At 46.4% G+C, this 25255-nt stretch overlaps 1 protein-coding gene across 3 annotated transcripts in view; it reads right to left on the bottom strand.

The window, feature by feature from the left end:
* Positions 1-3159: 3159 nt before the first annotated feature.
* OS9 (OS9 endoplasmic reticulum lectin) overlaps positions 3160-25255 on the bottom strand; it is a 596790-nt gene continuing 574694 nt past the window's right edge. For 2 of the 3 annotated variants that reach the window (XM_069653613.1, XM_069653615.1), the window contains exon 13: positions 3160-4359. In XM_069653613.1, coding sequence (XP_069509714.1) covers positions 4219-4359 — 141 coding nt within the window. In that variant the 3' untranslated portion in view covers positions 3160-4218. The remainder of the gene's footprint in view (positions 4360-25255) is intronic. The other variant, XM_069653616.1, reaches the window with a different exon arrangement.

Here is a 25255-nt window from a genome sequence, read left to right as displayed (position 1 = left end):
TGGTGCCATATGTTGGTGTGGCTATTTGTTGTTGGAACATACAATTTGAGTGAGTTAGTGCAGGAGAAGTCGGAGACCTTGATAGGTAGACGCAACCTGAAGCCAAACACAGACGATCATAACATGGCATAGCAAGGCACGCAAAAGGTGTTTACGTCATCACAAAGCATCAAAAAACAGATGGAAAAGGCCTTACAATCAGGTGTTCTCCACGTGCACACACAACTAGCCTTTTGCAGACAGGTCCCAATGCAATTTCTCGCGCTGCCACTGTGGCACCATGTGTCACGCTCCCCTTCGCTATGTTGCAAATAGATTTACCCTATGTACCCGACGGATCTGAGAACTGGCAGATGCGGGAAGATGGCAGTCTGGAGACTCCGCTCATTACAATAATCTACGTGCTAAGGCTAGTGAGACGCAATAACTATTGAGAAACAGCTACTTGATATATGAAGACCTCAGGCACCCCTTTCAACTTGCTTAGTATGTAGACTGCCACAGTGAGTGCCACCTTGCTCAGGTGCTATGACCAGTGGCCAGCTGGGACCTGTGCCGTTTAAGGTAGGAGCCAGAATCTCTTGTTCTCCCAGACGTGTACCCTAGTGCCTTTCAAACTTCTTTCACAAACTGTGACGAGCCACAGGACAACATGAAAACCCTGAACAACCCCCCACCACACACCTCCATATTATCAGTTTCAAAGAAATTGTGAAATTAGGATGGGGTTTTTTTGTGATGAAATGAGCAGGATAGGTGAAAAGAGGAGACTGAACTCCTTAAAGTGCCCCATGAAGCTGGGTGCTCCAAACCCCAGACCAATGGGGTGCCACGGCTGCAGGAAGGTTGACAATAACACTGCTCACAGGGAAAGAGGAATAGGATGGGCATTCCATTAACATGGCAATCTTGGGTTTGCCATGTCTCCTGCTGCTTGCAGGGCGCTGCTCTGTGCCTGGATTCCTAGGACAGCTTTGTGCCAGAACTAATGATTCCAGGACAAAAGCATGTATGCAGTATTTACCTTTCTATCGGGCCATCGAGAAAACACCTCCAACATTGTGTACACGGCAACAAAGGGAAGATTGTGGGGAGAGGAAAGCACATCTCCCTCCCTGTTGTGAAAACAGGCAGACACGTTGAGGAAACTGCCAGAGCACGGGACAGGAGGTTCATTTCACCGTGGGCGTGCACACTATCTGTGGCCACAGAGGGGCGTATGTGGGTAAGATGATATGAGAGGCTAAGTGACCTTCTGGATGACCTTGGGGAGTAGTGGAAGAAGATGGCAGCATTCCATCCCATGTAAGGACAGTCTCCTTCTGCCTCGCTGTAAGGCATCTCCCCTGCTCATCTACAGGGATCATAGGGGGCATGTTGTGTTCTTTGTGGTTGCAGACATGCCTACAACAGGCTTGCCACAGTTATGGAAGATCTGTGAAGCAATCTGCAGGGAAGGGGGAATGGGAATTTAGGCTGCTCAGGAGATGCACTGTGGCGTTGCCCTTTATAAGGAAATTGGCTGCCACTGGAGAACTGTGGTGCATGGATAGATTGCTTAGCTTTATTGACCTTGTTACCCACTAGTTTGTTTACCTAAAACAATGTAGTAGTGCTGTATTTAAGACTGGACATATGATTCAGAAGGGAAAGATCTTGAGGGCCCAGAGGTTGGATTTGGGCATCGCGTTGATTATATGTGAACTGGGAGAAATCATGGGACAATGCTAGTACCATGAGGCAATTCAGATAGCAATGGGATGTGACATGGGGAAGTTTCGGGGACAATGTAGATGCCAGGTTGAGGATGTGCTTAACTGGGAGGAATACAGACATGGAATCTTTGAGGCTGGCATCTCCATATTCTGGAGGTAAAGTAGAAACACCTACATTGGACTTAAGACTCTGAAAACAATGAAAACTGCCATGCCAGTGTTGCACCAGAAAAACTCATTAGCATGCCGGCGTGATAACGTGCTTTAGTGGGGAAACAACGAGATTTCTTTGTTTAGTCTGACCAGAGTGTTCTGGAGGGAATGTAGATGGCAATACAATACCGTGCTTTATAGGGCCAAAACTTGCATGGCATTTTTAGACCGGCATCAATATTTTCTGGGGGCGATGTAGATGCTAACATGATTGGGTTTTACTGTGGCAACACTGACATGCATGACACTACATTTCATAATATGTATCAACTAGGATTAACTTGGGAAGTTATGGCCAGATTTAAACTGAAAGGCTAGTAACCTGAGCTGAGCTTTTCCCATATTTAGTATCCTGGCATGAGGTGGAACTGGCAACACCATGTAGACAATGCCGATTATATCAGCTAGTACAGGAAAAGAAGATGGGCATTACACGATAAAGCTACAGAACACGTGCCGTTTCTACTGGCATACAGTTGACGCGTTCCCAGTGTGGTATACGTTTGAGTGATTTGGCTCAAATGTAGATTTGTCTGCCATGCACCCAAAGTTGTTATCGGGTGAACACGTTTTTGATTGGCATGTGGACCTATCTGAAGTGGTGTAATATTTAAATGTTCCCCTACAGTAATGCCTGCAACCCCTTTTTATGAAATATTGTGACCTATACAAACATTTTGTAGAAGTGATTGCGGGTGTGAGCAGTGTTTAAAATCCCCCCATACATCATGGACTGCGTCAGACTTGCTTGCGCCAATTTACATGCAGTGGTGAGAAACTATGTTCATGAAAGCTACAGACTTCTATTCTGTTGGAAGGTCGAACCATGTTCCTCCCATCATTAGGCACATGGAGAAGATGGACATTTTAGGAAAGATCAATTGGCATGCTTCTGCTTCAATTGAAGGAAGCCTGAAGAAAAACATGTGGCAGGACTTCAAAGGACAAGAGGTGAGAGTGGTATGAACAGAACATGTTCCTCGTATGTTCCAGGACCAGAGGGAAAAGTGATGAACCAGTTTTGTATTGTGCGCTTGATTCTGAAAACCATTGATAAATTCATTTTCTTCCACAATAAAATACCTCAACCCTTAAATTTGCTAGCTCCATCAAGTGCTCGAGCACATGTTAAGCGGCACGGTAGTTCCATACCCAATCTTTTGCTAAAAGCATCAAAAAGCAACTTAACACCTCCCCGCCAAAAATAAAAAAACAGCAGAGAACACAGACAAAATGCTAAAGCACACATTTATTTAAAAACATTGCACCGATTGAGAATTTCAAGAATATTCTGGAACAGTACAAAATGTCCTATGCTTCCACACCCAAGTCACACAGACAGCAATCGACAGCCAACAATGGCTTGGGCGAGTCCGGGTCCTCGATGGAGCACTTTAAAGGTGACCATTTCTAAATGATTTTGCATGTATGCAGTGCTCTACTCGATTCTAAGTGAAATCAATTGCTGCCCTTTAATCCTGGACACTTCAAGAAACCTAGATCTCCGAACTGTTCCGGTTGAGCTGGAATCAACACTCTTCCCTGAAGCAATAGGCAAGCCGCGACACAGCTGTCCCGCTTAGTTTCTACAATATCCCTGATCTCTTTGGTACGGAAAGGTGTCCATGTGCCTGTCTGTAAGAATGGAATTCGATCATGGGTAAGTAGCCGGTGCAGTCCCACAGTCTTGCTGTAGAACGTGGGATTGGAATGATCGATAATTAAAAGAAATCCGGGCTGCATCAAGAAAACCATTAAGCTCTGACACAATCATTTTGAGATGTGCGATTGTTTTGGGAGAATATGCAAACATCCTGCACTTGCACACGTACTAACTTCCTTGTAGCTTTTTCTCCAAACTGTCCCTGTTGGATGCAAATGAACTCCGAGCTATTGCAACAATGCCACTATCTTAGCCTACAGCACGTACAACTGGTGTGCACTAGACTCCTGCAAAGACTGTCCCACTTTGCACAACACACACTCATTTCATGCACACACGATTATAACAGCCACCCGAACACACAAAGCAGATTTGACAAGGACTTCATTTTTTTCTCTTGCTGCAAGCTCACAAACAGACCAACTACACACTGAGCCAACCTAGGCCATAACCCTCAAACAGTGATGCCTGGTCAAAAGCGCGCTGCAGAAAATTAGACCAGACTGACTGAGCAATTACTGTACAAGTGCAAAAATTCACTGCTCTCACTTCGAGCAGAATTCCAGGAAGTCAACGGGCAATTTTTCTCTGCATTTTTTGCTTTCCAGTGATTTTTTATTTTTTTATTCAGAAATCCAGCTCATCAGAGTCTGTGTTGCCACCTGACGTCGTTGCTTCGTCTGCGTTCTGATCCCACACAAACCGGTAATTGCTCTCCAGCGACTGCTGCCGCTTCTGCTCCCTGTGAACCTCCTCTGTGCCATGGATCTGTAGACATGTCCAAAAAACAAAACAAGTTACTCAATGTATCATCTACTGTACTTCTAGTCCATAGTGCCATTTCTATACGGGCTGAATGCCATGGTTACCAAACACCGGACAATGCAGAAATCAGACCAGGGTATGTTTGCACAGCAAAAGAGTTGTTTGAAAAAACCCACGCTGGTGATTATCTTTGGCTCTTGCCAGTGCTCCAACTCTCTCCCCAATACTCCTCAAGATTTGGCCTTTGGTTATTTTCCATCCCTCTAAGAAGGGAACTGTGATGAATCTAATGGAGTCATCACGGATTCCCCGGCAGTGACCTTCTCCCATGTGGGCAGGAGACGGCAGCCGCCACCCGATCCTGACCCTGGGGACTGCTTTATGAGGGAGGGTCCCATGGAAGGAGACAACTACCAGGGAGATGTCATGACTTCCATTGGACGAGATGTGGTATCTCCCCCTTTCCCATGAGGACGACCTTCTAATACCCAAGACCTTAATGGCCTATTGTCAGCTGCTTGTTCCCCCTTCTAGAGGAAGTAACGTAACCTCTTCTTCACAGTCTTCTGGTCAAACACTCATCTATGACCTAAAAACACAAAGATCCAACACAACACTTTTTGCTTCGGAGGAACCTTGATGTAAAATCACTGAGAAGAACCATTTAAACACCATGTATCCAATGACACCCATGGACGTCAATTCCCAGACTCGCCCAAGTACAGAGACGAGGAGGATGAAGGAGTTTGTACAAGGCAACAAGAGCTCGATGCAAAACATGCAGTCTAGTTGTTTTTCCAAATTAACTGTGCGCGGGACATTTAAAGATGGCAATCGTGCTACTGAGTGGGGCAGTGCAGGAGAAAACATTGGCTATTATCCGAAGGCTCGCGAATGCGAGAAAAATGCATCATTGTGGCGTAGCAGAGAAGGCCTCTGAGACAGAAGGAGAACCGCTGTGCAAGAGAAGGAAGTGCCGTGGAGACGCTGGGATCCGAGAGTGTTCCATGGTGCTCGGTATTGGAAAAAGGCTATGTTCCCCATTTCGAGACATGAAGGGGAGCGGGCGTGTGACCATGAAGCCGTGAAGGAAGCCTGAAGGACGGCTACACAAGTGTGGAAAGCAGGTGCATGTCACGCCGGAGAAGCTTGAAACAACTGGGGATGTAGGAGAGAACCGGTGAGTCTATACAAAGCCAGCGGGGGCCCCGGGGCATTCCAGCGATTGCACCAACAATTTAAATGTGATACCATTGTTAAAACTACAAGAAGATTATTTGAATGCAGAAAAGGCCCAAATGAGCTATGGATGCATGAAATGCATGTGTGGGGCAAAGTTTGAAAAAAACTTACCGCAAACATACACCAGGCAGTTGGTATTGCCTAGAGAGTCCTGGCAGGGGAGTATACCAGGGAATTATACTAAAGAAGGACAGTGTTTTCTAAACAAAGGAGACTTTTGTTTTAAAGAAAGACAGAACTGGTTTTCTAAACAGGAACCTTGTGAATCGAGACACAAAGGAACTGTTAGTAAAAGAGACAATTGTCATCCTACTTAAGAATCAGGGGGAAGGGGACATCACCTGTCCCCTCTGGATCCAAGGGCTTCCACCTTGGAGAACATTTTCGTTGGAGCTATTCTTATTTTTTCAGCTGTGAACACTTTTTTGCAAATATCAGGTTGAAGACATTTCCTCTCACATTTTTATTGTTTTGTTTGTAGTGTGAGGGACAGGATAGGATGTTTTGGACACAAGGATGGCTTTTCAGTCATTGACATACAGAAACAGACAGATCTGTAGTTTTTGGTTTTACGTAGGGCAAGTTCCTCTGTAGAAGAGGGTCAGAGAGGCATTTTCCCAACCCATTATTATTTAATAAATGTCTTTGACCAACAACATGACAACTTTACGAGGGACAATCCTACAGTAGCATTCCAGAATACCAGACTATACTCTAGAATGAACATTTCTTGTTTTAATGAAAAAAAAGAGCAGTCTTTCTAAATTGAACTGTTAACCCCACCCTCCATCTCACCGCACATAAGTGCACACAGGGGCTGACAGAAGCGGCTGGGCCATGCTGGAAGACTGAAGACGTGGAAAGGTAAGGTAAGTGTGTAAGTGTGTACTTATGTATGTGTGTGTATGTTGATAGGGGAATGTTTGCAGTGTGGGGGGAAGGGGCGGAGAAGGTAAGCATGCAGGGTAGGGGGCAAAGGTAAGTATTTCTGTGTGTCGACGAGGAGTGTTTGTTGAGTGGAAGGGAAGGGGCTGGTGGACGAGTAAGGGTGTGCGTCAGTTTGTGTGTGCCTTGGGAATAGATTACAGGGGGGTTCAGAAGGGTAAACCAACCCAAAAAGTGATATTTGCGTATACTGATGGCCGCAAAAAAGAAATTGCCCCAAAATAATGCATGCAGCCTTCAATATTCAACAATATCAAATAGATCCCAGACCATCCATGCAGCTATGGAAGATCAGAGTCACCAATGGGTCATCAACAGCTTGCCCAAAAAGCAGATGCTCGTCATTCATTCAGGTTAAGTATTAAAAGCCCTTTGCATGTCAGGATTGTACAGAATCATTACGCCAACAAAGCACAGGTTTAGGAAAACGGCAGAGAGCAACATCTCCAGGTTGACTTGACACTCTTACAGGACCTTTGGCTGAAAGCAGGGATAAATGTGCCGAGAGAACCTGAAGTTTGCTGACACAACAAAAATTGCAGCAACTACCAAGGAGCCAGTTTTCCAAGTGACCAGGAGCAGGTTAGTCATTGAGGTTTCTGTGCCAGAATTGAAAGGAGAACCTTCAACTCCCCATAAGGGCGAGGAGCATTGACTAGAGAAAAATACTAACATTCTAAACTGCGAGAAGGGCCAGTGTAGCCACAGAGGTCCTCAATGATTTAACTTCAGGAACAGAACTGGTCAGTTTGAAATTAAGGATACCTGGACTGGAGAGCTAGGCAAGGGGTTTACCACAGCACTTCTGGGGTCATTGACAAAGCATTATGCATTTATTGCTTGATTGTGAGTGGAAGGTTTTCGGCCACCTGGTTAATGTTGATATGAAAGGCCAATGTATGGCCCAAAGCCAGCTTTTAAGGAACCAAGCTGGTAAGTTCATACAAAGAGGGTTGGGGCAGAGAATCAGAACCCACCTTCCAAGTGTGGATGAAACAGATTACTTCTTATTGAAGGAGAAGATGGGTTCTCACAAAGCAGTTGGACTGAGAACCAGAACCTCGAACAGCAATGAGGAGCTATGTGGGGTGAGGGGGGTTGGTTCTGTGGGGGGTTATAAAAAATATCTAAATTGGGTGCGGGTGTACGGGAATATAAATAAAATTAAAGGGGATGGGGAGTTTGGGGGTAAGCCCCCCAAAAGAAATTCGGTTAGTTTTTTCGTAAAAAGAATCCACAAAAAACACCCCTCGATGAAATGACATGGAACCTTCTGAACCATGCTGGGAAGGAGAGCAGGTGAGGGAACAGATGAGGAAACGTCATCCACAATGAAGACTTGTGCCCATAAATGGGGCATACACGTGGCATCTCTACTCGTCGAGATATACAAAACTTGTCTCATAGAATGAGTCCTCAAGTTGCAAAGATACCCTGAACTACATATGGAGGGTAGGGTGTAAGTCGCACTCATGCGTTGAGTAGATGAGTCTGCTCCTATAGTGTCCTCACGTTCAGAATTACAGCTACTCGGCAGGCATGTACAAAAAAAAAAACTGTTGCTGCTAAACATCGCAACATCATAGCTCACGGCACTTTCCACAGAGGAGTAATTTCCATATGCACATCAGTCTTTGTCCCACCCAAAGGCAGTCCAGCACAGAAATGCTAGCAGGACAAAGACTAGCTCACTGTCCCTTTCACAGAGGAGACATATCCCTGAATATTAAAGACTTGTTTGAGACTCTCCTAGGGGCCGTCCACCCAAGATCAGGTCAATGGCCCGTGTTCGAGCCGGTAGATGGACTCCCAGAACCCCTTTTAAAATTGTCCTACTTTTTCCTTTGAAATCAATAGAGATGCGGATACCTCACGAGCCAATAATTGGGATGCCTATGAGGCAACCCTACGTTGTCATATCGCATTCCTCGGCAAAAAAAAAAAAAGGGGGAAGAAAGATTTAGATACTCTTTTTATTCGACTGAATACATTTGAAAAAAAGATAATTTCACTGCGGTTGATAGCATACTTAGGGAAATTTCCTCTATGTTGCTATTAACAAAACATTTCAGAACAGGCATGTGGAGGTTTACTTAAATAGACTGGTAAGGCACTCGCTTATTTAAAAATAAAAAAAGAAAGGAATAAAACATCGATCAAAAACGACTTTGGGGTGTTAGTATCCCCTGTTGTCTTTGCACCCTTCTCACTTGCTTTCAATGCGTGTCCTGAACATTCTGTAGTGTTGAGATTAGTTCAGATCCCCAACTGGTTTCTTGATAGGTCTACTACTGTATAGGTTTACGGTTGCTAGTCATCCATTTAGATGTTGTTGTAGTGTGTTCATATTGGTGAATGTAATACTAAAAGAAACATTATTCTGGGGAAACCAATGATGAAAAAATGCATTCAACAATCTTGCAACAGAATACGGCTCTAAGCACCGTCTCGTGAGGTGAAAACTACACCATTAGAAAAAGGCTGAGTTTCAACTACCTACATTTAAATACAGTAATACGTGGATGGTCTGGTAGTAGCCATTTTGGCCCTTGGACTTTTTGTGTCTGAAATGCAAGACAATTCGACGAATATGCTCAAGGTTGTAAAGTGTGCTATTTTTCCATCAAGGTAACCCTATTTTTTAATTTCTTTTTTATTAAAAACATGGGCAGCCACAATTCCAGGACCATGGGCCCCGGGCTCTATGGCAACTGTTGTGAGAATCACCTTATTATAGAAACACTGACCTTGTCAAACTATCAGTGATAGAATTTATGACAGATTGCAAACCTTATTGTAGGGTTGTTTTTGGAGATGGAGGGTTGCATAGTGATGGAGGACCAGTTTTATTTGTGCTTTTATGGGACCATCCCCCTGAAATCAAGTTTACATTATTCCCAGTCTATTGGGTCGATAGCAGAACACCCTTTCAAAAGATGCAACCTACAGGCAAACGATACGGCTATACCAATGAAACAAAACTGAGCTAGACTGTGCGGCTACAAAGCCACTTGGCATTTGATGCCCAGCACCCGAGCTGCCCATCCATTCCATTACGTTGGAACAGAATTGCAGGTAATTCGTTTTCCTAGACCATCAGCAGGGAATTGTTATTTGTAACGTTTAGAGTAGAGAATCATGTCGAACATTCCAAAAACATGAGGTTGGATGGAGGGGCAACCAATGAATGTGTATTATCGAAACAATGTCTTAAGCATGGTTTCCTCCACTTGCGTACACTCTTCTCTCCCTCAAAATTAAGACACGAATGCCTGGCAAGATATATACCAACTTCCTGGTATTCGGCAAATTGTACCAATTCCACACGCCCACTGATCTAGCCTACCCCCACTCTTTCACTCACCAGAGTGCCTGGAGACCATGCAAGTGACAGCAATGCATGGCAGAAGTCCCAGTAAAGCATATCACAACATCAGCAAAGCATCGAAGAGCAATTGGTACCAAACACCCCAATGGTCAAAATGAGCACTTTGTCTTCACTGGAGTGGGATTTTGGCTTCCAGGCAAAGGTCAACGTGCCTTTTCATAACTGAGCCTTGTGTAGAACACAATCCATCAGTTTGGACACAGGGGCACACATTTTCAGAATACCGTCAGGGTTATTCAAGGACAGAACTATTACAGATTTTGAGACCGGTGACCAGTAAAATATTCTTGCAAACCCAGCCACGTGATCGTCTTTAGTCTGCAAGAGTGCAAACAAAGGCTTACTGAAACATGGAAATGCTCAGCGCAAGTGCGCGTTGGGACACATGCACATTCATGTGCAAAGTGAAATGCACGTGAACGTTCATACTGCATGCGTGACAATGTGGGTACTGGCAGTGTAGGCATGACCGTAAACACTTAATTCTGTGGCTGGCCGGTGCAGCAAGGAAAAGATGTGCTGCAACAGCCCAAAGTCGCTTATTCAGGTGTGTTACAGCCATCCAAAGTACTGTATGCCTCGGCTGCTGGAGGAGAAGGTTAAGGGGAACGTACTGGTATGTGCACTGATAGATTTCTGCAAGAATCGGACACATTTCAGCAAGACGCAAGGGTGGGTATGCAGTGCTGCCGAGGTGCGAGCGCAAAACGGTGAAAAGCTCAACTATGTGAATAGCACAAGCATCACAAACCCTTTTAATATTATAGCCACCAGGAAAGCAGTCTTCAGAGTTGAAATGATTTTTGTGGACGTGTGCATAGGCTCAAAGGGAGGACCCATCAACTTCCCAGACTGGAGCTGGTCTTTTCAGTGGCAGAAAACCTTCCCACGGGCCATCTATAGTAATACATTAAAAGTTAGGCAAAAGACGCTGTGCAGTGATCTATGCCACGAGCGCTCCTCACGCCTTCATGAATGGTCTTCCAGATCTGTGACTTCCACTGTCATTACGTGAACGAGACTATCCCTCACAATATTGCCTTCAGCAGGCACTGTAGAGTGGCTTCTGCTGCTTTCCTGCAAATGCCGTCAAGACTATCAATTTGTCATTTCAAAATGACTTTACGAACACATTTGTAGTATAGCATCGTTGATGACAAACGCTTTAAGGGGTTATAATATAGCATTGGTGAGGATAAAGGTTTTAAAGGGTCCTAATGTATAGATGCACTTTAGGAGACTTGAATCCTTGCAGAACCACCTGCATTTCCGGGGGGGGTTGTGAGAATCCATTCTCCAAAAACAAAAATGTTTCCTTGATCGGAAGCAATCCACTATTGCTTGGTGGGTTAGCATATGGTCTAATGAACATGCTAGACATTTAGGAGTCGCGCTACTTGGAGGGTATATGTTTGGGCCGGCTTTGAAGTGCTTCTTATAGAAGCCAACTGCCAATATGGACATGCATGTCTAGTTTACTCGAAGGGTGCACTTACAACACGCTGAGAAGATTCTTGAAGCAGACTTACAACTCAATGGAAACACTTTGATGGGAAAGAAGGCCTACCCAGAACTGTCGATCTTTTCCCATGTGCTAGGTCCACAGAAGAACAAGTTACTTTCTTACCTGGTAACTTTGTTTCGATGGGATGTTCCACATCTATGACAGGTAATCACCACAACTGTGCTGCTTCGGAAAATGTTTGGCGTCTGCGTCCTGCTTCGATGACGTCGATACGCTGTCCTCGAGGCCGTCCGTCGAGTCGACATCACCGGATGTTATAAGCCTCAGTTGTAGTTTTTTCCCAGAACGTGTGGCACCAATCTTCTGCCAGTATGACTACAGAAAGCCTTGCGGCAACAGTAGCTGTAATTGCATAAGAAATTCAGGAGAGGGGCAGGCTGGGAGGGTACGATGTGGAATACGTCGTCGGAACATCCCATCGAAAGAACGTTACCAGGTAAGAAAATAACTTGTTCTTCGAAGGGATTGGTTCCTCCGACGTATTCCACATCTATGACAGACTCCCAAAGAAGTACCAACATAAGGAGGTGGGAAAAGAATTTAGAATTTTAGAATGCCCAATTAAATTGCAGAATAGAGGACCGCCTTGCCAAAGGCCAAATCTTTCCCATGGATAGAATCCAGGGAGTAGTGTTTTACAAAAGTATGGACAGAGGCCCATGTGGCTGCTTCACAAATGTTACGAATGGGAACACCCCTGTGCAGGGCAGTAGAGGCAGCCACACCCCTAGTAGAATGGGCCCGTAAGCCTACCGGAGGGTCCTTACCCGCCAAGCGGTAACTTTCAGAAATTGTCAAGATAATCCATCTAGACAAAGTCTGTTTAGTAACAGCATTTCCCAAACGCCTTGCAGCGTATCCTACAAAGAGCTGATCGTCCACTCTGACCCGGGACATGCGTAAGATGTAGAAACTTAAAGCTCTCCTAGGATCCAACCTATGGAGCCTCTCCTCTTCCTTACCAGGATGCGGAGGAGGATAGAACGGCGGAAGATTGACCATCTGGCTTAAATGAAATTCCGACAACTTTCTGAAGAAAAAAAAGAAGGGACGGACCCTAAGGACAACCCTGTCCTTATGGAACACTGAAGGGTGGCTTAACGGAAAGTGCCTGCAACTCACTCACTCTGCGAGCGGAAGTGACCGCACTAAAAATACAGTTTTCAAGGTCAACAGTCTCAAAGGACAAGAATGTAAAGGCTCAAACAGAGCTCCCATTAGGAATTTTAGAACCAGGTTCAAATACCAACCGGGCACCTGGAAAGGAGACGGTGGGAACACATTAGTGAGCCCTTTCAGAAACTGAGAAATCAAAGGAATTTTAAAATAATAGCACTCCTCAGACGAGCGCTTAAATATGGACAGCGCCGCCAGGTAACCTTTAATGGTACCCACTTGCAGGCCCTTGTGGGCTAACGAAAGCAAAAAAGACAGAACCACAGGAATGGCACATGAAAAAGGATCCACATTCTTAACCCTGCACCAGTCGCAGAACTTTCTCCAACGGCAACGGTACAGGGATTTCGTTGCAGGCCTTCTGGCCGAAAGCAACACCTCCATCACGTCTTCAGGGAGGACCCAATCCTTATACCTCAAACTTTCAGAAGCCAAGCGTGAAGGTTGAGGGACTTGACCTCTGGATGGAGAACCTGACCCCCCCCTCCCGTGAGAGCAGATCATCTCGTTAGGGAAGACGGCGTGGAGGGCAGATGGACATGTCGAGAAGGTTCGGGTACCACGTTCTCCTGGCCCATGCCGGAGCACTGAGGATCATTCGGGAACCGAACCTCTGTAACCTCTGCAGCACTTGCAGAATGACGGGGGCTGGAGGAAACGCGTACAGCAGTGGGAAGGACCACTCCACTACGAACATGTCCCCTAAGGCTCCTTTTGGAGGAAATTCCCACAAGCAGAACCTTTTGCACTTCCGGTTGACACTGGTCGCAAAGAGATCCACTTGTGGGGTCCCCAAAGGGGGCGAAGATCTCCAGGAGAATCTCCTGAGCCAGCTCCCACTTGTGAGAGACCGTGCTCTGCCTGCTCAGAGCGTCCGCCGCCGCGTTTTCGTCTCCGGCCAGATGAACTGCCGAGATCGGAATTTCCTGCTGGATGGCCCAAAACCAGAGCTGCATCGCCTCTCTGCACAGAGGGAGAGACCCTGCCCCCCCCTTTTTGTTGAGGTACTGCATGGCCACTGTATTGTCCGTCAGAATCAGGACAGTCTTCCCCCGCAGAGACGGCAGAAAAGCCTTCAGGGCTAGCCTGACGGCACTCGGCTCCAACAGATTGATATGGAGTCTGGACTCCGACGGAGACCAACGACCGTTGACTGTCAACTCGTTGGCATGAGCTCGCCATCCCGTGAGGGATGCGTCCGTCACGATCGTCACCGTCAGGGTAGCCAAAATGGAGCCCCCTTTATCAGATTGCCTTCCACGGCCCACCACAGAAGATCCTGGGCGACCGAGGGCGGCACCTGAACGGGATCTGACATCCTGCCGGAGGACTGACCACTCCATCTTGAGAGCCCACTGCAAAGATCTCATCCGCAGCCTGGGCTCTGGCACCAGGAGAATGCAGGATGCCATGAGGCCGAGCAACCTCAAGAACTCGAACGCCGGGACACTCTGGGCATGTTGAAACTTTTTCACCATCTGCAGAATGTGATGAGCTCTCACCTGGGGAGGAAAACAGCCCCAGGGATGTGTCAAGCACTGCTCTGATGTACTGGAGCCGCTGGGTAGGTGTCAAGTGGGACTTCTTTAAGTTGAGGGCGAAGACCAGCCTGCGAAGGGAGTGGCAGGCGACTGGCAGATGATCCAGGACTTGCTCGTGAGAGCGCACCCTGATCAACCAATCGTCCAGGTAGGGGTAGACGTGAATCCCTCCCTTTCCTGAGATACGCTGCCACCACCACCATGAGCTTGGTGAAGACCCTCGGGGCGGAGGTCAATCCGAACGGCAGGACCCGAAACTGAAAGTGCGAGTTGCCAACCACGAACCTCAGGTACTTTTTGTGCTTGGGATGAATCGGCACATGAAAGTAGGCGTCCTTGAGGTCGAGAGACACCAACCAGTCCTGAAGTTGAAGGGCCTGGAGGACTTGAGAAAGAGTAACCATCTTGAACTTGTCCTTGCCGAGGAGCTTGTTCAAACCACGCAAGTCCATGATGGGTCTCAATCCCCAGTCTTTTTTCGGGATCAAAATATATGGGCAATACCATCCCTTGTTCCTCTCTACTACAGGCACCAATTCTATGGCGCCTTTCTCCAGCAGGGATTTGATTTCCTGCGCAAGGAGCGGATGCAGACTCTTCAAAGATAGATTCCCTGGTGAATTGTCGTGAGGCCTCTGCCGGGTAAAGAAGACAGTAGCCGTGGGCTATGATCTCAAGAACCCACACATTTGAAGTAATGGCACGCCATTCTACAAGATGCTGCGCCAGCCTTCCCCCAACCGGCGAACCATGGGATGGTTCTTCGACAGCCTCGGCGACTTGCTCGGAGGCGGAGCCTCGAGAGAGTCCCTTGATGGACATGGCGCCGATGGTGTCGACGTCTTCTTAGAAGACCTCACAGGTTCCGCCGGTTTCGAGGGCGTCGAGGACTGGGACCAAGAGCGGGCATGGCTAGAGCGATCCACCTTGTCCGATCGGGAGCCCTGCGATTGGAAAATCACCATCATCTCCGTACGAAATGCATCTCCCATTCCGCAGGAGAGGAATGCTTGTTGGGACAATCAACCCGCCGTCTGGCGGAGTCCTCGGACGGGGACGGGGAAGGCTACCGGTGACGGCGCTTCCGCGAGTGCCTCGAGGAGGCAGAGGAATGGCGGGAACCACTAGGGACCGAGACCCCCTGGACTTACGCCGATGACGTGGAGAGTCGCCCCTCGAATCGTCGGTCGAAAGCCCAGCGGATTTCAACTTTCAGGGTTTGGAAACCCTATCTACAGTAAGCTTCTTCCGCTCCCACAAGGCCTTCGACGTTACCGACTGGCAATCGTCACAGTCATCGGTGGCGTGGTCCTCACTGAGGCACCAGAGGCAGACGTTGTGCGGGTCCGTAAGTGGCATCTTGGAACCGCAGTCCCCACACTTCTTGAATCCCGACCGCTGGGTAGAAGAAGACAAAGACAGGATATCTTCACAAACACCAAGTTCGGAGAACCAATAGAAGTAACAGAAGAACCAAGGCGTGCCGAGATCTCCGAAGCGAACACGTTCATGGAAAAAACGGAACTGAGGCTACGGGCATTGTGCGTCCTACTTATCACATCCGGTGACGTCGGCTCGATGGAGGGCCTCGAGGACAGCGTATCGACGCAGAAAATTTTCCCAAGCAGCACAGCTGTGGTGATTACCAGTCATAGATGTGGAATACGTCGGAGGAACCAAATCCCTTCGAAATGGGAAACTATGCATCCTGCATATTGACTGTGCAACCCGTTTTGGTGAATGACTGAAGAGATTTTACAGAAAGCTAGAATCCAGCATTTTCAATTATTTGCAAAATATTAGGATTATAACCCCTTCTTCATCAGAGTTTTAAGTTCAATCCATGGCCTGCTTTGCACACAAGGATATGGCAGTAAAGTGATTGCAAAGATTGGAGGTGAAAACTGCTGAAATCGAAGGCTGTAAACTCTGCATAATTTTGCAAAAGGGGTCACAGAGATTTCAATGCTGCTGGGAATTTCCTTCAGTCCACGAGTGTATGAGGAAATACATTGGAGCGTATGCTCTTAAAGAGAACATCCTGTCTTTGTGTCCCAAGATTGCCTTTCGAGTATATCATGGCAAAGCATCACTTGTGGTGTCAAAATGACAGACCTGTCTGGTGGACTTAAATACTAGGAATCAAAGACACTGAAGACAGAGACAAGAGGGGCTAAAAAAAAAACACACAAATGACAGGTGTCTGCACTTGCTGAACCTTTTCACTGTCCATAGCATAAGGTTGTACAGTCAACTCTATTGATGAGGAGTCTGATGCAGCAAGAGGGGCATCTCACTCCCCAAATAGCTCTGGGTCTCAGATGAAAAATGTAAGCATCTCCAGAAAGTTGATCCAACCCTTCATGGCCACTTCAGTGAGGCCTCTCTCTGAAAGATCTGCAAGCAGACCTCTCAACCCAAAAAGGATGCATCCATCACAACAATCACCTGTGGTCAGGGTTGACGTATGGGTTCTCCACTCAGATCATTCCATGAGGAGCACAAAATGAAGGCTGATCCTGTCGATCGCTCCAAATCGGAGACAAGTGAAATGCAAAAGGGAACACCGGAAAACCTCCTGGAAAGCCGAGGCCCTATAAGGAGTGATATGCAAGAGGCGATCAGCCCCTAAACACATAGGAACTCCAACGCTGGAACCATGGTTGGAATAAACTGACTGATGAATGTCCCTCACCCATTATGGGCAGGGAAAGGCCTTATAGTTGAGTGTCGCGATGGAGTTGATAAATTGCAGTCTCTTCATGTGTAAAGGATCAATTTTCGGAAGTTATGCAAAGACCTCAGAGAAGAGGCAGGTGCATGTCTTGACAAGATGGTTAAAGATCATGTCTCGAAGGTTTCCTTTTGGAACCCGTATCCCGGGTAGACGTGAACCACTTCCCTGCTGCAGGTGCACGCCAACCACAGCCATGCTTTTTATGGCGACTTGTGGCATGGATAGCAGTGCCAAGAGGAGTGAATTAACCTGGCAGTGCAACCTTCACAAGTAGCTCTGATTTTGGGATCTGCCTGAATGTATAAAGTGGCTAGCTGGCGCTTGAAGGAAACTTCAAGGCGCAGACATCGGCATCATTTCAGTCAAAATCTTCCTGTGAGCCCCATTCGTAATGTATTTGTCCTTAAGGCTGATTAACATAGATTTGAATTTGGCAGTCATCAGCTCCAGTTTGCTGCCATTCCGCTTGTCCTTTGTAGATGGACAGGCAAATGCACCCAGAGCACAGCGGCCACCTTTCAGCCACCCAGACCTAAGCAGAGGATGGGGGTAGGGTGAAGTACGTTTCAAAGATGTGTTACTATTCCAGCTCATTGCCAAATTCCATTCTGAGAATGTGAGGGTGGCCTGTGGTTTATGGTGACGTTGTCTTATTGGCCCCAATAGGAAGGGTGCTGTGTAGGAGGACCTTGATGGCAATGGTCTGAAGCAAACTGGGTAAAAAAATAAAACTCTCCCAGGTGGGTTGGACAGAAGGGAAAGATGTGTCAGAGTTGCCAAGTTGCCATAATTTGAATACTGCTGGTGGTGGTTAGCAATATATTGAACACTGTAGGTGTCACAAGAACAGAGAGGGGGCATTGCTGAATTGCGACTAACATCAGGCAGAGGATACCATAATCTGGAATTATTTTCTTTTCCTTCTAGCCTGAGCAAATCACTTATTTTCTTCACCCATCTCTTTTAGAGCCCAGAGGTGGTTGGGCTGCCTTGCAATTGGCAGATTAGTTAATACCATCAGTCAGAGGTGCATAAGATCCTTATGAACACACTGATCAGTAGCTGAAATCTGTCTCAACGTCGGAAAGGTAACCCTCAATCCACACTAAAAATGTTATTGTTCCATAAGTTTCAATTGAAACATTGTTTACTAAGTGAACCCCCTTTGAGGTGTTGATTTGTTAATAGATTTCCCCACGTTGGTCTGGTGAAGCTGGACACAAGACAGGGACATTAGATTGCCTTGCCCCGGCCTGAAGAGACATCAGAAGAAGGGTTAAGCCACTGAGAATACTAGGGTAATGGCACGGATGGGTTCCCATCTCCTCATGCTCTGAAGCTTAAACATAGGTGCACCTTTTTAAAGCAACTATGGGAAGTCTCAAAATAGATTACCACCTTAAGTGGCCATACCTTTCAAAAATAAAGATGCACACATAATCAACTTAAAAACATTCAAAGTTAATAGATATCTTGAGTGCTCTGGTCATGCAAGGGACCTGTGCAACTCTGTGTTAAAACCACACTGTGAGCTGAGGGCAGTTCCAGCAATGCTCTCTAAGACAACGTTCCTTTCAACCTGTGGTTGTCTATTCTATTCTGGACCCTACAATTGTACGGAGGGTGGGAGGCACTGTGACCAGAGGGGTTGGATTCTCTGTGCTAAGAAGACCAAGAAATAGGATGGGAAATCCAGAATGCACATTAGGGTTGCGAATCAAAAAGATGAGACATCAGGAATTTCTCTGATGGAAAGAGGACGGCTGTTCCAGTCTAGCAGCACCCAAAACAGTGTTGGATCTTCCTAAAGTGATGACTCTCCGAAATCTATGAATTAACAGCTTCAATTTCCTAGACTCATATCAATACTCTCCAGTGATCATATCGAACAAAAGGTTTCTTTAAATAAGCCAGGTCAGAGCAATAGAATGTTTTACGGATCACGCCGTTGACTGGTTCGGCTCCTTCACCGAACGCTGGAAACTGGTGAGATTGGATAGTTTCCTGTCGGACTCTCTTCCTCAAGAGTGTGGGGTGCCGCAGGAATCGTCCCTCTCGCCTTTGCTCTTTAATCTATATATGCAACCTCTAACGGATATATTGAGGAGCCATGGAGTGGGGTTTCAGTCTTAAGCGGACGACACCCAGATCTTTTTAAAAAGCTGGGGGACTTTTTTATTTTAATTTACCAGAATCAGGCAGTGCCTGGATTACGTGGGAGATTGGATAGCGTCTCATTGGCTCCAACTTAATCCCAGCAAAACAGAGGAAGCACCGTTTGGACCAAAACACCTTTTGTCAGATACTCACTCCCAATTCATGTTTGATGGAATCTAATCTGAAGTTTGCCCCAATGGCAGGACAACCATGTTTGCGAGATGCAGGTAGAAGAAAAACTGCAGTCAGTGTTTTATTGTCTGCCTTGCCATATCTACCTCCTGAAGACCACGTCAGGATTGTGGGTGCTTTGGTGAATTCTCTGCTGGATTATGGTAATGGGATGCTAGCTGGGATCCCTTGTAAACATTTGATCCTACTCCAAAAGGCGCAAAACGCAGCAGTGAGGCCGATTTATAAAGTACCAAAGTTCTTCCATATTTCTGGGTTGGACCACTCTCATCATTGGTTGCTCGTTGAAGATGGAATCGAGAATCAATTTTAAAATACTCTGATTTACAAAGGTCCACATAACCTCGTACCATCATATCTGGCAGAAAAATGTATACAATATTAATCATATCGTACCTAACATTCGGCCAATACGTTCTTACTGGTAGTCCCGCCATCTCGTTGTGTCAGGGGAGATGGATGGTTTTCAGTATACGGCCCCAAGATAAAATTACTAGCATTGGGGAATCCCTCTGTTCATGATGCAAGATGCTGGAGAATATTTGGTGTTCTTTGATGTCACCTGCGCCTAGATGCGGTTAACTCCACTCAGCTGAAGCATTATAAATGCATCTAAACAGCACCAAGAGTTTAAACTCCTTCCTGGCGCTAAACTCGCAGTGAAGCGCAACCCAACACAGAATCTCGCGATGCAGGGCACCAGCTGCCAGTCTCGTGGCTGCGGTGGGTGTGCTGCCCTTTTGACAGCGAAATCCTCCCTTGTCTTGCTGACGACATTCTCTAGGTAAGTAGGGCCTGGGAGGGGGATGTTTTCCCACATACGGGCACAGGTCGGGTGCTGGAAAGGGATTGGCTCCCTCTCGCCCTTGAGAGGGCCTGAAAGCAGGCCCTGTCCCAATGATCATGATCAATTTTGTGAGTAGGATTTCTGTAGCCGTCACCTTTTGTATGTCTCTGTACGAAATTGTCAGAGTATAGTTTACCTATGCCTTTGGAGGCAAAGCGCATCGGTTAGAAAATAAAATAAAATGGTCTGTCCAATCCACCCACCAAGATTCTTGGTCCAGGAGGGAAAAGGCATGTCCACATGCTCAATCTAAGGTCTGGCCTTTGATATGTGTAGAAGGCATATCCAGATGACAAAGCCCAAATAAGGTAGGCTCTGCTAATGAGAGGCTAATGGATCTACCAAATCATTAAAATCCCCATAAAGTGGAAGACTGCTTACTCAGAGGTATAATGTAATTGAGCAGATTGTCACCAAACAAAATCATACTTAGCAGCCTGCTAAACTAAAACTTCAAAAATACTTTCAGATTCTATTGTTATGCATACGTGCAAACGCTCACAGTTTGAGGTCTTATACTCAGGAAACTGATACGATATTCATATAATAATTTTAGATGTGAGTCATTTCACTCACCTCCATCTTCCAGTCCATTTGCTGCGATGGAGAATCCCATAGGGAGAGCAGCTGCAATCGAAGGTCCCAACAATTCCAAGCTTCCTCAATTGCCAGCACACCCAGATTCAAATCTCGAATAAAGTCCAGAATTAACACTACTTAGGGCCCATTTGAGGCCAAAAGCCGTGAATTTGGTGGAAATATTAGCCTGAATCTTAACTTGTGGGGAACTAGAAAACTTGTTTGAAAAATCAGGGAAACAGGGAGCACATTACCATTCCACTAAATTGAATCCTAGACTACAGAGAACGTGGATCTAAATGCCACGAGCCCATGGACTCGGGAAGTAAATGAACCAACAAGATAACAGTATAGTATGGTTGTGGATAGATTATTTGCCTCCAATCTAACAAACACAGCTTCATTAATATGTGAACTGATAAATCTTCATATTTGTATGCAAAGTATTAAAGGAGGTCTCTTTAGCCCCTGGCAGCTCGGCGTTATGGGGTACTGTCTTCATCGAAAATGTCATGTTAGATAAAAACATCCTCTCCTGGCTGGACTCGTGTTGGCCATATGGATGTTGAAACGATTGCAAGAGAGAAATGACCACTGGGGTCTGGTAAGAGTGAATGGGGAAACCAGCACATTAAGATACCAATAAACCTTCAGGGCATCCGCAATTTTGAATACATTGGTCCTGGCATACTAGTCTTCCCGAGATACCCATTTCTTTCTGGGACATAATTTCCGACTTGGCTGTGGTGGCAGGATGGATTTTTTAACATTTTATTAAGAACTAAAGTTTTATACGAGATTTGCTCTGTGACTGTTTCTGCTCCAGATACAGTACTGTACTGGCTGATCTTGCTTTCGAGAACCTATTCCTAATCCTCACAGTGAGCGGGTCTCTTCAGATAGTGCACCCCTGCCCCATGAGCCTGCTTTGGATCCTCGGATTCGCTGCACTGCAGGTGCTCCTAGAAGCCATGCTACGTCTGTCTCCCATGTTTTAGCTAGTTCTCTCTGCGTGGAATGTCCAATCCCAATCTCCTTGTGTTCACCTACCCCTCGATCTTCCAGCGCAGGTGACTCCTGAATCTGGGTAATCTAGTTAACCTTAAAGAGCGCATAGACTCACATGTGGTTTCTTCGCTCTGGGACCTAAATGACGATAGCGAGAGAGTTTAACTGGGAAATAAAGAAGAGAGAAGCAGTTACACTTAACTTTCAATCAAACGCTGGAGACGTGGAATGATACAAATACACAACTGGAGAGAGCTCCAGGGGGTAGGTGCCAAAATAGAATGCACGTCCTCTGCTTCCAAGTCAACCAAAATCTGGGGATCGACAAATTGGCAAGATCAGCTGAACAGAGAAGATTAAGGCGTTTGCAGTGGTTAAGGTTAACAGGAAGAAAGGTAGGCTTGCTGCTAGAAATACAGGAAAGCAACAAGACCATCTTGAAATTAATACAGAATAGCAAGCCAAGTTTTGCTAGGACCAGTATAGCATCAGCATAGTAGTGGAGCCCCAAAAACGAGATGCATAACAGAATTTAAGAATCTGGAAATCTGGAGTTGTGTTGTATCTAGCGGTGCCTGCATCGATTGCAAGTGAGTGGAATGCTGTGGTAGAATGTAGAGCAGGGAATGTTATCCTATGAGAGTGTTCCACGGTTGTCAGTTGGAGAGATGTGAGCCCTGACAGAGGATGCCGGTGGATGTCATCTGTCCCCATAACTTATCTGTGTTGATGAACTGGAGCTGATGTACTTTAAACTCAGTAAAGAAGTGTACAGTTCAACCAGAGATGTCAGTCATTTGTGGCCAGGGACCCAACTTAACAATTGGTGACGAGGATGATGCTGGCTGTGCTGGGGGGGACAGCACCAAAGAGGGTAATCCACCACCCCCAACGCCAAGATCCTCTCTCAGGCAAGAGCGCTGCAGGGGCAGTGGGGAGGGCAAGTGAGGCCCAACAAGAATGCTGCAGAGGCAATGGGGACAGAAAGGTCCAACTATGTATGTAGTACTGCAAGAGGCAGTGGGGATTGTGAAGACCAACCATTAATGAAGCGCGGCAGTGGGACAAGAGGTGCATTGATGAAGCGCTGCAGAGGCAGTGGGACAAGAGGTTCATTGATGAGGCGCTCCAGAGGCAGTGGGACAAGAGGCTCATTGATGAGGCGCTCCAGAGGCAGTGGGACAAGAGGTTCATTGATGAGGCGCTGCAGAGGCAGTGAAGAGGCACTGCATGGGCAGTGAGGCACTACAAGGCAGTGAGATTTAAGAGGCGCTGCAGAGGCAGTGAAGAGGTGCTGCAGAGGCAGTGGAGCGCTGCAAAGGGCAGTGGGGACAAGAAGTCCCAGTGCAGCAAGGTGCAGTGGAGCGGTCCAGACATTTAAGTGGCACTGTGAGGTGCAGTGGAGCCTCAACCAATGAAACATTGAAGGTGGTAGGGATCTCACAGAGTAGTTCGGTTTGGAGCAGACTTAACGAGCAGAGAAGCATTTAAGTGACCTGGGCCTACTGATATTTTAAGGAGTGTGAGAGCATTATTATTGTGGCTGCGCTGGAGTGCTGTGACTTTCGGGCTTTGCAGAAGCGTGTTCAGTAGCTCTTGGAGACCGTTGGAGTGGAGAGCTCTGTCATCCTCAGTGTCAACTCGAGTGATGACGTCTTATAGAATGTGGTGCCTGCATCGATTGCAAGTGAGTGGAATGCGGTGGTAGAATGTAGAGCAGGGAATGTTATCCTATGAGAGTGTTCCACGGTTGTTAGTTGGAGAGATGTGAGCCCTGAGAAAGGATGCCGGTGCATGTCATCTGTCCCCATAACTTATCTGTGTTGATGAGCTGGAGCTGATGTACTTTAAACTCAGTAAAGGAGTCAACAGTTCAACCAGAGAGGTCAGTCATTTGTGGCCAGGGACCCAACTTCACAAGATGCTTCAGTCTAGAAGTAGAAAGGCCAACATACAGGGTTGACCTAATCAAGGTGCGGCTGAATTAGTCAATGTAGATGCACGCAGAAAGTGTAAGGAAAGGTCCAAAGCAAAAGAAGCAGATAAAGACTGCAGGACCAAGAGATTGGATCAAGAAGACAGGGAAGTGACAGATGGATATGCAATTAAAATACAGGATCCCAAACAGGTACTGGACAAGGTCCTAAGAAAGGGTAAAAAATGGGGTGCCTAAAGATCATGCTGGCCAAAGAATTTGGCTTGCGGGAATACCTACTCCCCAAGCAAGGAATAGCTGTCATACAGGTTTGGAAGGCAGATGCAGTGGCACCAGCTGCGGGGCTGCTTGTGCTCTCGTTCTGAAGCAGCGATAGGACTTCGCTGTTTGGGCTGGAAGGACCCTTTTTGGGTGGGACCAAACTCGATTTTCATGCGGTCCGGCATCTTCTGTAATGGCATGACCAGCTGAAAATCGATGATCAGAAGGGTTGTCCAGATCAATTAGAGTAGTTATGATTCATTCAAAAACCTTCTTGGCATCGGTCTTTTTCTGTTTCACTAAAGTTAACCCGAGTGTGATACTTATGGGTTATTTGACAGTACTATGTTGTTTTATCAACTGAATTACGTTGTGGTAAATCATTTCAATTTAATTACTTTGTGGCTTTTTAAAATAATGTGTTGCTCTCTTCTGTACTCCCCACGCCCCACCTGTGCCTTTTATCCCCAAGCATGAATTACCATTAAGTGATTTAATTCGATAAAATAATGGTATACGTACTAGACTGTTGAAACTAGAGACCCAAGCTACACCAGACTATCCCCAACAAGGCTGAAACATGTCTACAGCTGCTTGTGGTCTGATGCACAAAGGGTGAGATTGTGTTGTTCTGGCTGGACTGCACCTTAGGAGTGCATCCCTGCCTGGTTCATACATGGTCTTTACCCTTCTATAATAACACGAGAGGCTAAAAAACGATGGTCAGTGGAGGGTTGCTCAGATCAATGCCAGTGGCTATGAAGGTTGCAAAAGTTCCAGCCATCAACCTTCGGTTTTGCTAGAGGCACTGAGCTCCGCAATCCAACCAAATGAAGTACTGGGTCACAGCATCATATGCACAGAAAAAAAAATACATGCGCAGAAAAGAGGTTGCAAAAACAACTAAAAGAATGGGAGAAGGGATCAATTCTGTGAAGGTCGAGGAGATGAAGAGAAAGGGGGGGGGGGGAAGAAGACATATTAAAAAGCATTAGTGAGGAAAGAAGAGCTAAGACGGCGCAGATGCAGTATTGGAGCACTCACAAAAGTGGCTAAGAAGTATTATGTGGTCAACACTGGGGACATATGGAGCATGACCAGGCCAACGACACTGCCACCAGCAGTCACGATGAACAAATCCTCTTAAGGGCAACGTCTAGCGTAGCGGGGGGTGGGGTGCTGTCGAGGGGGGGGGTATGAACCTCGACAATCCTAACAGATTTTGGGTGGATGCACCAGTGAGCTGGGACATTTTTTTTGGCATCAGAATATTTATTGAGGACAAGACCTGGTGGCTGCCCCTTTGGCTAAGCTAAGCACAGGCAAAGCCATCTGTCAAGGTCCATGGCCTGTTACAATTGAGCA

This window comes from Ambystoma mexicanum, chromosome 3q (assembly GCF_040938575.1).
Source record: "Ambystoma mexicanum isolate Mex_15411 chromosome 3q, UKY_AmexF1_1, whole genome shotgun sequence".
Classification (NCBI taxonomy): domain Eukaryota; kingdom Metazoa; phylum Chordata; class Amphibia; order Caudata; family Ambystomatidae; genus Ambystoma; species Ambystoma mexicanum.
The sequence above is the reverse complement of the archived record's forward strand: the minus strand, read 5'-3'. Positions and strand labels throughout refer to the sequence as shown.